The 14,269-nt window shown below is 37.4% G+C and overlaps 1 protein-coding gene across 1 annotated transcript in view; it reads right to left on the minus strand.

Annotated features, from left to right (window-relative positions):
* Window positions 1–14,269, minus strand: part of SAMHD1 (SAM and HD domain containing deoxynucleoside triphosphate triphosphohydrolase 1) — a 53,784-nt gene that overhangs the window by 6,672 nt on the left and 32,843 nt on the right. The window contains exons 10-13 of the mRNA XM_090286370.1: window positions 13,892–13,983; window positions 12,659–12,774; window positions 6,932–7,068; window positions 3,431–3,526 (exon numbers count right to left, since the gene is read on the minus strand). Of these exons, the coding sequence (XP_090142496.1) occupies window positions 3,431–3,526; window positions 6,932–7,068; window positions 12,659–12,774; window positions 13,892–13,983 (441 nt within the window). The remainder of the gene's footprint in view (window positions 1–3,430; window positions 3,527–6,931; window positions 7,069–12,658; window positions 12,775–13,891; window positions 13,984–14,269) is intronic.

The following is a 14,269-nucleotide window of genomic DNA, read 5'->3' on the forward strand; positions in this document are numbered from 1 at the left end:
AGCGAGCAGGAGTTAACCAGGCCTAGGAAGGGATGAGAAGAATTCCAGGCAGAAGAAACAGCTCCAGGGCAGAGCAGACGGAAACTGTCTGCTGGGTTTAGTAACTCTGCAGTCATTAGTGATCTTGGTGAGAGTAATTTTAGCATAGTGCTCGCGACAAAAAAAAGGTTCACAAGTAAATAAGAAATGAAAAAGACGACTCTTTAGAAGTTCAGCTATTAAGGAGACAGGAGATGCTTCCAGTCAAGATGGCAGAGCAGATAAACACTGTGCTTGCCTCCTCCCACAACCACTTCAAAATTACAACTAAACCCCAGAACAACCATCACTGAGAACTGCCTGAAGTCTAGCTGAACAGAAGTTCTATAACTAAGAATATACAGAAGAAGCCACATTGAGACTGTATTTAAAAAACATTTTTCTTTAAATAATAAAAAAGACACAGGGGAGAAAAATATGGTACCCAGGAAAGGTTACCGGAGGGGAGACAACTAGAGGGTGGTGCTTGTTATCTTCTTAATCTGATGAAAGTCTGTTTAACTGCTAAAGGGGAAGTCAGCAAGAGAGAGAGGAGAGAATCAATTCCATAAGGCTCTACAGAAGTGCTGAGACACACGGCTCTGTGGCTACACTGCCTGAAGTGGCAGCCACTGACCACGGATGGTTTTCTAAATTTCAAATCATTAACATCAACTACAATAAAAAAGTTAGTTCTTCAGTTGTAATACAGATAAATAGATATAGAACCTTTCCATCATCAGAAAGTTCTATTAGACAGTCTTGGTCTAGATCACAGGTTGGATTACTTTTGATAGGATGAGAGGCACTTCCCCACTGTGCCAGCGGGAAGGCTGAACACGGATGCAGATGGAGGCAGGCTCGCTTATTTGGTAGCGTAGGTGGAGGGAGCTCCTACCTAACGGCCTGCATTTTATCTCTGAAGTAAGAACTGTGGTGGGTTTAGTCACTGAGGTGAATACAGCTGGGGTTGGAGGGCTGAGAGGTGTGAAGATGGTTTGAAAGTCCTTAGGGAGACTGGAAAATCGCATTAAGCCTGCTAGGAAAACTCAGAGGACACAGCTAAGGTTGGTGACCATGAACTGTCAATCAGCCTTACGCTAGGTAAGATGCAAAGGCAGACAAGAGTTGAGGTTCACAGCAGAAAATGACTGAATTAATGGAACACAGAATGTAAGTTAGACTCAAAGAGAAATGAAGATAGAAGGCTACTGACAAGTTGGAAGCATGAGACAATAGACTGGAGGCCCTGATGAGCTGAGAACAAGTGTATAAGAAGGGGTTTGTGGACAGAGAGGGAACGCTGAAATAAGTGACTTTCAGAGGGCGGGTATTTTCGCGTGCTGATAAGGTTCAGTGTAACATGCTGAGTGCTGGTCCAGAAAAGATGATAAGAGGAGCTTATCCTGGGAGTGGTGACTGAAGAAAACCAGTATATGAGGTTTGGTGACTACACCACCAGTAGCCTGTGAGACAAAGGCAGACCTCTGAGATTCAGCTGTGGTACACGAGTGACATCAGGAGTCTGTAGTACATGGCCAGCCTGTGCATTCTGTGTGGTCTGCTGACACTGACAGCTGCAGTGAGGCTGCTGCATCCCTTTACCTGGGAGGAGCAGCTTTTCAGTGCTCCCGATGACACCAGGGCCAGTGCTATCACAGGCTTCTCTCCTGGGGGTTGCTTCACGTGGGGAGGGACCCAATGCAGCCTCGGCATTCTCACACATCAGTGGTAAGGCATGAACACTAAGCGAATTTTCAGAACTGCCTCTAGCTCTTCAGTATTTAGTTCCTTGGCTTTAGGGTAGGAATAAATGGCAATCCCTATTGTTTCTATAACGCACAACTGGAAATTCCTCCCGAAAGCAGATTTGATAAAAGTTATTTTTCCACAAGAGCAATATTATAATAGTTGGAGATCCATTCTTACCCAAGGACTCGACACCAAAAAGTAGCTGCAGACCAACATCTATGAACCTTTAATTCTAAATAGTAATATTAAGTTTGATAGCCCATTAACTAATCATAAAAATTACTACACACAGTCCTAAAAAAAGCCACATATGGTAAAAATGCACCATATAATATATTGTACTGTCAAACTAAAACTAAGATGCTAATACATGATATTTAATTGGCAATTTTACTTGCTTTCTCAGTATATAAACAGACTTTAGCCATCATAAAAAGATTTATTTTCCTGATTGTGAAACTTCTGTATCATACTCACTGTAAAAAGAAAATTACCTACAATTCTGTTACCCAGGTAGAAACAATGTTAACATTTTACCATTAATATCATCAGAATCTTTTTCAATGTGTTTACTGTACACATTATATATATGTATATACATATAAAAATAAAATCATCCTGTATGCACTGTTTTTTACTTATTACAAATATCTTTCCTGGTTAAAAACAACATTTTTCCAATTTTTTAAAATTAAAAACAACTTCTAATATTTGCATTATTCTACTGTATTTCCTATTGAGAGACATATACATTTTTTCCTAATTCCACACTATGATAGTGCCACAATAAATATATTTATACTTTTTTGAAAAACTGATAATCTCCATAGGACAAATTCCTAGAATGAAATTGCTGAGTTACTTAAAAGTGACCCTAGTTTGGTCTCTGATATCAATTACATTCCCATTTTCACATGCTTTTATTATCACAAAATCTTATACAACATTTTTGTTCAAAAAATCTTTCATTACTGCATCAATTTGTCTTTAAGTTTATAAGCAGTTTATTCTTTTAACTTCTATTGGCCATGTGTATATCATGTTCTCCTATGCATGGCCTATTCAGGAACCTGTGACCCTACATCCACTAGGCAATTGCACTTTGAGAGAAAAACCAGATGGGAGATTGGGGAGTGACTAGTAGTACTGCACTGTGTTGAGGGTGGTAAGAGTCCTCCCAGTAATGCACTAAGGGGAAGGGCAGACACATGAAAGCCAGGAAAACATTCTGGAGAGTAGTCTTTCAGAGTCTCAGGAAGTCAGGAGGTGAGATCCCTTTATTCTGGTGGAACCTAATCTAATGAGAGAGGCAACTACTGCCTGATTTGCAAATCTGAGGCACTTTAACATGCAGCCAAGTGAATAAAGAGTGGGTCCCAGGGCAATTCACTTATCACATTCCTTGGCAACAGATGGTTATGGAGAGATTGCTCTTCACTGAAAGATGCATCAATAAGAAAATAACAAATGAGAGCCTTATGAAAAAAAAATATAGGGAACAGAGTCCTAAGATTTCTACGAAGTAGAACTCTTCATTCTTTTCTTTCCTTCTATCTTTCTATACTTTCTAAGTTTTCTATAATGAACATGTACTGCTTTTAAAATGGGAAGATCTGTTCTTAAAAAAAATTCTCAGTATATTATTAGGTGAACTACTTACATCCACTATGATATCTTCAGCCTTCACTTCAACTTCTGGATTTACTTCATCAGGTTTGGCATCAGCAACCTCTTTTGGAAGACTTTTATAGTCTTTCTAGAAAAGACAAGACTCCTCATGTTAGAACTCCAGTTCTTCACCATTAAGTGTTTGTTGCCATGAAGAGGTTCTCTCTCTGAAAATGGCACTTGAACCCCATGTGACCAGCGGCTAGTGATTGGAGAGCAAAGTGCTATACTTTCCTTCTTTCAGTCACAATTTCTTGTCTCTAATTAAGCTAACAGAAAACAGTGTATTAAAAAATAGTGCGATGCAAGAACCCTTTATGTCTAGTTATCCACTGATTCGAATCATGCAGAAAATATGAATAATGTGCCTATACCATCCTTTAATCAAATCACAATACGGCGATTTTCATAACAGAATTTTCACATTTAAAAAAATGTGGGATGGAGGCCTAGATAGACATGCTATGTCTCCCTCCACAACTAAGAAGGAATACAACTATCTCAAAACTAGAGACAACCAGAAGTTCCAGAAAATCGAGCTGCATGGAAGTCCAACAGACAAAGATATAAAGAAGAAATACTCATCCAGACAGGTAGCAAGGGCAGAACCGGGGCAGAGAGGACAGTGTGCTGGTGGCAGCTGCAGTGGCAGGCCGGTGGAAAGCGCAGTCATGTTTTTTAAAAAGTAGGGAGGGACAACTGGGGAGTGGTCCCAGCCTCAGACAAGACCGTCCAGCTCACAGTTCCAGTGCTGGGGAAAATAAAGCCTCATTGCTTCTGACTCTGCAAACCAGTGGGGATTGGGATGGGGAAAAAAACTGCTGGTCTCTCAGCAGAGTCTGCTTGTTTCAAAAGCCCCCATGGTCCTAGAATATCTGCAAACCCACTGGCTCTGGGAACAATGGCCAGGGCAACAGCTAGAGGGGCGCCAGTTCAATATGGGAAGCGGGAGAAGTGCCTGGAAAAGAGGTGAGTGCTGAGCAAGCAGCATTGTTCCCTCTCAGATCCCTCCCCCACATACAGCACCACAATGCCGTGAAATGGGTCGCCCAGTATTGATGAATATGTAAGGCTCTTCCCCTTACAATGTAACAGGTGCAACAGCTCTACCTTGGATGCAGAGGAAAACAAACTCAAGAGCCTGTCAGAAGGAGGAGACAGAAAAGTATGGCCCAAGGGGGAATGGATCAAGGTTTCAGTGATAGAAGTAAGCGACAAGGAGATAGCCAACCTAACAGACACAGAATTCAAAACGTTGGTGATAAAGATGCTCACAGGCTTGACAGATATGCTTAAGTACGGCAAACGCGTAAGGGAAAAAGTGAAGGCTATGCTAAATGAAACGAAGGAAAATCCACACAAAACCAATGGTGAAAGGAAGGAAACCAGGGTTCAAATCAATGATTTGGTACATAAGGAAGAAAAATGCAGTCAACCAGTGCAGAATGAGGAAACAAGAACTGAAAAAAATGAGAGGCTTAGGAACCTCTGGGACAACTTTAAACGTGTCCACATCCAAATCATAGGGGTGCCAGAAGGAGAAGAGGAAGAGCAAGAAATGGAAAGCTTATATGAAAATTAATGAAGGAAAACATCCCAAATTTGGCAAAGGAAATAGACATACGTGTCCAGGAAGCACAGAGTCCCAAACAAGCTAGACCCAAAGAGGACCACACCAAGACACATCATAAGTAAAATGCCAAAGGTTCAAGATAAAGAGAGAATCTTAAAAGCAGGAAGAGAAAAGAAGATTTACCTACAAAGGAGTTCTCATAAGACTATCAGCTGATTTCTCAAAAGAAACTGCAGGCAAGAAGGAACTGGAAAGAAGTATTCTAAGTGATGAAAAGCAGGGACCTACAACCAAGATTAATCCCTGCTTTTTGTCATCTAGTAGTTATGGAGTGAATGATGTCTTTTAACCCTTTTGCCTAATCTGTTGCCCCCAGAATACAACAAGGATGCCAGCCTGTTAAATCAAGCATGCCATTGTCCGGGGACAGCCAACTGACCTGGAGTCTACACGATCCTTCCCCATGTGGGAAGGCCACCCTCCCCTCCACACCCCCACTCTTATTAGGGATTTCTGGACCCAAGGGTAGGTAGGACGACGACCATGTCCAGGTTGAAGCAGCTAGAGGAGCTTGAGACCTTCGCCCATTGTCCTTTATAAGATTATAAAGGGTCTTAATATCTGAGAGGGAGGGATTCTTATTTTTTATTATTAAAATAATTACTTAATCATTTATTTATTTAAAAAAAGAAGAATATATGAAAGGGTGAAGCGGGAGAGCTTGTATGTACAAACCATGGGCATGGATTTGGGGGGGAGGATTGCTGGGGGAGGGGGGGTGCTGGGTGGAGGGTAGCAAAGGGAAAAAATTGGAACTATTTTAACAATATAATTAATAAAATATACTTAAAAAAAAAATTACTCTAGCCAGCAAAGCTATCATTTAGAATGGAAGGGCAGATAAAGTGCTTCCCAGACAAGGTAAAGCTAAAGGAGTTCATCATCACCAAGCCATTATTATATGAAATGTCAAAGGGACTTACTTAAGAAAAAGAAAACCAAAATTTGAACATTAAAGTGACAACAAACTCACAACTATCAACAACTGAATCTAAAAAATAAAAACAAAATCCAACTAAGCAAACCAGAATAGGAACAGAATCATAGGTATGGGGATCATTTGGAGGGTTATCAGCTGGAAAAGGGAAGGGGAAGAAATGGGGAAATGTTGCAGGGATTAAGAAGCATAATTGGTTGGTACAAAATAGGGGGAAGTTAATAATAACATAGGAAAGGGTGAAGCCAAAGAACTTATAGGCACAACCCATGGACATGAACTAAGGGGGAGTGGGATTGCAAGAGGGAAGGGGGGTACTAGGCAGAGAGGAGCAAAGGGAAAATAAATTAGGACTACTGTAACAACATAATCAATAAAATATACTAAAAAAAAAAAGTGGCATTAGCCTATTAGTAAAACAAGAGGAAGTAAAGTGTAACCCAAGGAATTATTAAAAGCAGGGTGTGGTTAGCAGTATGGCTTGTGTTACTTTCTGGCAAAGAGTAAAATCTTAACGAGCAGGAGAGGAGAACAGATATATAAACTAAAAAATATAAGCATTTGCCATCTGGGAGAATCTGATAAACTGTGAAAGAAACTAAACAGTAGCAGGTTCTTAGTGTTTCAATGAAGCTCATGGAGGTATCTTTAATTTGAGAGTAAACTAGACTTCGCTTTGAATTCTGGCTCACTACCTGTGCTTCCATAGGCAAGTTATTTAATCCCTTCCCAAGCTTGAGTTTTTTCATCTACAGGACAAATCTAAGAACACTATATTCATGTAAAGGAGATTAAATCAGAATAAATGTAAAGGGCTTAGAACAGAGTCATCGTATTGTGACAGGTTAATGGTTTTCCTCATGGAGGACAGAGGACCTTTCAGTCAAACACATAATGGGAAGATGCTTGACAACTCCACTTACCGTTTCAATTCTAGTTTTGCATGGCAGAGTCTCACCCAAGAACTTGTATAGTTTACGGCATTCAATTTTTTTTAAAATCTCTCGTGCTTCATCCAATTGGGGATTAGTAGAATGTAAAATCTCCAGAAAAATGTTATCTGCCAATTTGATGAAAGTTCAGTTATATTAAAAAATAAACAAGATTTATACACTCATAGACCTTGCTGTACCTCTGAAGTGATTTCAAACAGTTTACAAGCACAGATACACTATGATTATAACAGTGTGAAAAAAAATTTTTTCTAAAGACTGAAGTGAAAAAAACTCTGTAAAAATGTTCCAGTCAATGTCCTGGATATACTTCAAGGTAATCTAGTGAGTGGGAAAGGGTAGATATGTAACAAGACGGAACCGGAGTTGATGATTTGAAGTTGGGTTATAGGTACATAGGGGTATATTAATTTATTGTTGTTTTGTTTAGTTTAAAAAGAATAATAGTTAAGGAATTACCGAATTATGTCTGAGATCCAGTGTTTGATAGGAGTAAAGGAATGAGAAAAAATTCTTATGTGTTGATAATTGTTAAAAGCTAAGTGATGTGAATTTCTTTTTTTAAAGTTCTATTCCATGACAACAGTAGAAGGTAGTTTCTTTTTCTTCCAACTTTTTATTTCAAAAAATTTCAAAATAAAGTATACTTCCCTTAAATTCATCAACTGTTAACCTTCTTCCCACATATGCACTTTCTCTGTGTGAGCACATGTGCACACAAGTTTTTGAAGGAAATATCTGAAAATTACAGACATCAAGACCCTTCACTCCCAAATACTTCAACGTGTATCTCCAAATAACAAGAACATACTCTTATATAACTATAATCATGCCAAAAAATTTAACACTGATATGTAAATATAAAACAAAGTATATATTCGAATTTGCTCGACTGTTCCAACAATGTAATTTATGGATTTTTGTTGCTGCGAAAAGAAACCAATCAGTATCATGGATGACATTAGTTGTCATGTTTTTTTAGTCTCCTTTAATCTAGAACTAGAATAATTCCCCTAGCTTCTTATTTTTCAGATGTGGACATTTTAGAAAAGTTCAGGCAATCATTCTGTAAAATGTCCCACACTTTGAACTTGTCCAATTGTTCCTTCATTAGATACAGGTTTAGCACTGTTGTTGAGAACATTGTATTAGGAATGTGCCTAGCTCAGTGCATCACATCAGGAGTCACCTATGACCTTTGTTACCATCATCAGTTATGTGAAGCTTCAGCCACTGGTTAAAGCAATAACCCCCAGCTTCCTCTATTATAAATGTATTTTCCTTTTGTAATTAAATAATTTATAGGGTGATATTTTGAGACTGTAAGATTATTCTAATAAGTTTTCAATCAGTGGTTTAGCATTCATTAGCATTCCTTGACGAGATCCATTATTGCATTTTATAAAATGAGTTTTATTAAAATATCTTTTCTTGGCAAAATAAAGTATTAGTGACCTTGTGTCATTCGACTCACTTGTGTGTATACATGCTTCCCTACCCAATCTGTGGTAACATATTCTTCACCTTCTCCATGATGCTTTCTACAAACATCTGTCCACCTTCAGCTTTCATTTATTCTTTTTAAAAAAACATTTTATTTATTTATTTTTAGAGAGAGGGGACAGGAGGGAGAAAGAGAGGGAGAGCAAAATTGGCATGTGAGAGAAACATTGATTGGTTTCCCCTTCCACACCCCAAACCAGGCAGCCCAGGCATGTGCCCTGATTGGGAAATTGAACCGGCAACCCTTTGGTTTGTGGGAGGATGCCCAACCGACTGAGTCACACCAGTCAGGGCTTCATTTATTCTTTATATATTATACCCATAGTTTAAAAATCAGAGCAATTTAACTAAGACCACACTTTTCTAATCCTTGCTTTTATCTACCCTATTTCCAAGTGAATTAATGAAATGCTTTCTCCATCACAGAATCTCACCTCTTAAAAACCTGAGGTTCATCTCAAAAGGTATCTCACTGTGAAACCATCCCCAATCCATCCAACCCAGAGTTGAAATTCCTCCTTCCTTTGATCACCACAGAGCTCTACTGATACCTTTCTTGTGCCTTTCTTCTTATTATATCAGGTACAGGTTTTTCGGGGGCCTTACATTTTCATCTCTGCAGGCTAAGTAGGTGGAAGAGGGATCAGTGAAGCATAGGATCAGTGTATGGTTTTTTTTTTTTTTTTAAGTCCAGTTTCTTCAAAGTGGCTGTACCATTTTCATTCCCACCAGCCATATATGAGAATTCTATTTATTTCACATGTATTTTCAGACAAGAGTTATGTAAAGGAAACTGCTTGCCTATTAAATTTCATGGCTAAAATTTCACTCTAAAAGAGTATAAACAACATTCAATTTGTAGATCAGACTTGGTTTAACTTTGCTGTTAGGTAAATAATTCCTTACCCTTATTTGGCCTCAGTCATTTCATTTAAGAAGTTTTTATGTAGATGATCTCTAAGGTCCTTTTAAATTTAACATTCTATGATTCCAATTTAATGAAGAGATGTGGAGGTGGGGCGCTTGCAGGAGAAGGGAGAGAAGGGGGATGGTCCACCTATTGCTTAGGAATATTCTCGAATAAAGACCAAGGTAAGAAAATGGTTACCTAAGACAGTGGTCCTAACATTTACAATGCTTAAGACAGCCACATCCAGATAAGCTGAAAGATTCATCAGAAATAAGAATTTAGGAAGCAGAGAGAACAGATAATCTGTGGCATATTCATATTACGGGCTATTACTCAGCAATAAAAAGGAATACGATATGGATGAATCTCAAACACATAATGCTGAGTGAAAAAGCTTTACACAGAAGAGTAAACACTGTACAATTCCATTTACAGAAAAGTCTAGAAAAGACAGTGATTGCCTCCAGGGGTGAAGTAGGGCAGCCAGAAGACAGTGTCCTCTGTCCTGCATTTGTCAAAACTCTAGTAAACATACACTTAAGATTTGTATATTAATATAAATTGCATATAGATTTTACATTAAAAGAAAAAAATCCATATTTAGTGAACTTTAGTTATTCAGCATGCTGAAGGATTAAAGTGTACTAATATCAGCAATTTTCTTTAAAATGCATAAAAATTAAGATAAATTAATAGATGGATATAAAAATGATAAGTGATAGATAAAACAAGTCCATATATGTTAGATTTAGGCGGTAACAGGTGTTCCCTGTAAAATTCTTTCAACATTGTTGTATGCTTTTAACATGTCCCAATAAAATGTGGAAAATCATTACAAAAAAAATTTAAAATAAGAAGTAGAGATTTTACAATAAGGAGAAAGTGATTTACTGTCTGGAAAAGTAGGAAAGGTAATGAAGGCTCACATGGTTCTATTCCTTCAAGGTCATGTAGTTAAGGACAATATGGATTATACCACTGCCAGGAACAACATGCAAAAGTAATGAGGTAATCCCTGTCTCAAATGATGCAAGTTGGAAAGTCATATGTTTGTTCTCCTACACTCTGGCAAATAAAGCATAAGGTGTGACCTAATCTTTTGTCTGGGGTTTCTGATATTGCTACAATATGGTCAGTGGACTCATCTCACTTAACAGGGTAAAAACCAGTTTGCGTGTTATAGAACCTTCATGGTGAGCAACAGCTATGCATAGTAAGATCACATTAAAATATATGATATTTTATGGATTGTCAGATAACCCAAAAGTCTTTAAAATCCAGAATTTACTTCTTTTCACCAAAGATAGTTTAAATATAATTAAATGTTATAGGCTAAATTGTTAGAATTGATGATGGCTTCTGATGAAGACTAACGATGAGTTAAAAAAAATAATTTAAAAAAAATCCTCACCTGAGGATATGTTTATTGATTTTAGAGAGAGAGAAAGGGAGACAGAAAGAAAGGAACGTTGATGTGAGAGAAACAGCATTTGGGTGACTCCTGTAGTCCTGTACTCCTATCAACATAACAGGAAAACTAGTTTATCTACTATGATGTTATTAAAATTTAGATATATATCAGCTGTGATTAACTCTGTCCTCAATCCAACCTAGGTTAACTAACAATCAAGAAGCAAACTCATGCCCTGGCTGGTGTGGCTCAGTGGATCGAGTGCTGGCCTATGAACCAACAGGTTGCCAGTTCAATACCTGGGTTGCGGGCCAGGTCCCAGTTGAGGGCATGCAAGAGGCAACCACACATTGATGTTTCTCTTCCTCCCTTTCTCCCTCTCTCCAAAAATAAATAAATAAAGTCTTAAAAAAAAAAAAAAGAAGCAAACTAACTTGTTACATTATAAACCTTAAATATTGATATACAGTGTTCTCAGTGTAAAAATACATTTAATATGGGGAATCACTATTTCACGTCTAATTTTTGGTTTAGTTATGATTGGAAAATAACTAAAAAGTTGTAAGTGTAGGCCCTGGACAGATAGCTCAGTTGGTTAGTGTCATCCTGATACACCAAGGTTGCAGATCCGAACCCTGCTTGGGGCACATTCTAGAATCAACCTATGGATACATAAATAAGTGGAACAATAAATCAATGTTTATCTCTCCCCCCACCAACCTCCTCTCTCTAAAATAAATAAATATTTCTTATAAGAAAAGTCACAAGTGTAAGAGGGACTCTATATAAGTTGCCTACATGTACATTTATAAAGAACAACATCTAGTTTTAAGAATTAAGATTTTTCTCTATTACGCTTCTTTTGATCAGATTTATTGAAATACCGTATATGGTAAATCTGTCAAATTCAGTAATAAAAATTTGGACTTGGACTTTATATGTACCACCTCACCCCCACTTCGCCATTTCATTTTTCTTAGTAATTTGTTTTTATCGTATTTTATAAAAGTATCAATCTGCAAGCGGTTGGAAATGAAGAATGTTGGTTCTTCAAAGACAGTTTGAGAAAAACGGGTTTAGGTTTCACTCTGGCAGCGTGCTGGGGACAGAATGAAGCAGGGATGGAGCAGCAGCAAGCTGATGAAGAGTGACCTCAGCTGTAGGCTGCTCCGCTTCTGTTGTTTTTGCTCATTTTCAGCACCTCCAGCCATCCCAGTGATTCTATAAGCCATGTGATTGGTATCTTATTTTATTTTTACTTAAACAGAGTCAGTTTCATGATTTGCAACTCAGAGCTCTGGCTGGTATATACTTTTTGGTCTGCTTCCTTTGCTTTACTGATCTTTATTTCTCTGTCTACACTTTCGCACATTAAAGAACCATCAGTGACACCTTCACTTCTCTTTCTTCCACCCTAAGCTGCAGGTTTTGTTTCTGCTGAAGTGTGCAGAAATGTTCCTGGCATGCTTTGTTTTGCAACGACAACAAAATATTAAAAAAGTGAATCAGTTTTAGGCTATTAGTCTGATATTAGTCCAGCTACTTTATAAGTTAAATAATCATAAATATTGAGTACTGATGTGCCATGTACTATTCTAGGTGCTATGCTTTATTTAAGCATCACGACAGAAGTATATGTTAGGTATCATTACTCCTATTTTACAGATGAGGAAAGTATGGCTCTGAGAAGTGAAATAACTTTATCAAGGTTATCTTGTTATACAAAGCAGAGATAAAACTCAAATCCAAAAGTATAAATTACTTGAGAAGTTAAATCCATTGGAATGCTTGAAAAATAACCCATCCACAATCCAGGGACAGCTTATACTTTATCTGAGAAGGACCATCTATGTTACCTTCTAGTTCTTCTTACCTGTTAGCTTAGTGAAGGCTTCCATATCATCAATTGCTGTAGAAATGTGGTATTTTTTCCCTTTAGCACCTGTAATCTCTATGTAGGGATCTGCTTTGAGGAGAGCATCTGTAATCCTGAAGATCATTCAATAAAAATGTATGCTTTTGAGAAAATTTAAGTATGTACTTTAGGCCTTGCTTAAAGTTAAGGAAATCTTCCTAGTTTCAGGGAATAAAATCTTGAGACACGATGTTCTAAAGACACCTGTTACTCAGTCATACTAAATAAGTACACAGTGATTTGTGGGCTACCATGTTTACTGTATTCCGGACATTATGGCAAGGCTTTAGAACCATTGTATCATTTAATCTTTCCAACACTAACAAAGATAGCCTTAATTTTACAGGTACAAAAATTAAGTAAATTTTTTATTTTACTATGTTAGGAAGAAGCAGTACCAGGCTTTGAACTTTGATCTCGCTAACTCTCCAAATTAAAAAAATAAACTAACAAAAACAACAACAAAAATCTCCCACATCAAAGTAACAATCATACAAATAGGAGAATGTATTCTAACTAGTGTGCTCATGACAAATGATGAGGGAAAAAATGGAAAAAGATAGATTTCTTCAACACAAACATGAACACAAAAGGCTTATAATAAATCCATTCAAAGGCATTTTAGAGACATGGTATTAACTGGACTCATACCCAACTTTTGATAACTCCTCATGGGGTCTTTTAGTTCCTAGAGACTAGGCTATACTTTTCTGCAATGGATCAGGGAAAAGAACTGAAATTCCTGTTGGTTTTACTGTTTGCTATTAATTTTGATAAATAATTTGACAGGTATGAGCAGAGATTAATTTTAATTCTTAAAATTGTTTGACATTAATTTCAGAATATCAATTATGCACATCCCTTTTTTCACCCTGACGAATGATATCTGGTACATAAGGGACAGCCTGTGTGCAGAGGCCCTAAGCCGCTCTAGCATTGATTCTTCTTCAAGTCTAGACTAAACCAGCTTTCCTGCCCTTCCTTTATCCCCTTTAATCCATTCTCCAACTTTTCCTCCAACTAAATTGAGTTTACTTTATGCTAGTTGTTTCATTTAAGAGAACAATTTAAGACTTACTCACTTAAAATTCACTTGAATTAATCTAGAAATCTCAACTTGATCCATGTGTAATACTCTAGAACAAAGCACCATAGAAATTTTTATAAGGAAATAACAATCAAATTTCTTACATCGCATCAATGATGTTGCTAACTTTGTGTTGATAAGCTCTACGGTGTAAAGAGTTGCGTGTATGAAACATGTCATACAGATTCTCAACCTCCTGCAAGAAAACATGAAATAAATATTAATGTAGGATCAGATTATGTTACCCCTGTTAGTACTGACAAGTATGTAAAACAAGAAAAAGGGATGGTGGCCGAACAAAGGCTACTTCATTAAAATCCTTAAGCCCACTCAAAAATATGGCAAGGCAGATTAGTGAAATTATTCATTGGTTTGCAACTTTCATTCTTAGTAAACCAAAATCTACTGTGTGTTTTAACTCTGTGACAGGTTTTGTTTTAGGCATCTTACATATAATATATCTTTTAATTTTCCCAGTAACT

This window comes from Furipterus horrens, unplaced genomic scaffold (assembly GCF_987537825.1).
Source record: "Furipterus horrens unplaced genomic scaffold, mFurHor1.1.pri manual_scaffold_8, whole genome shotgun sequence".
NCBI lineage: Eukaryota > Metazoa > Chordata > Mammalia > Chiroptera > Furipteridae > Furipterus > Furipterus horrens.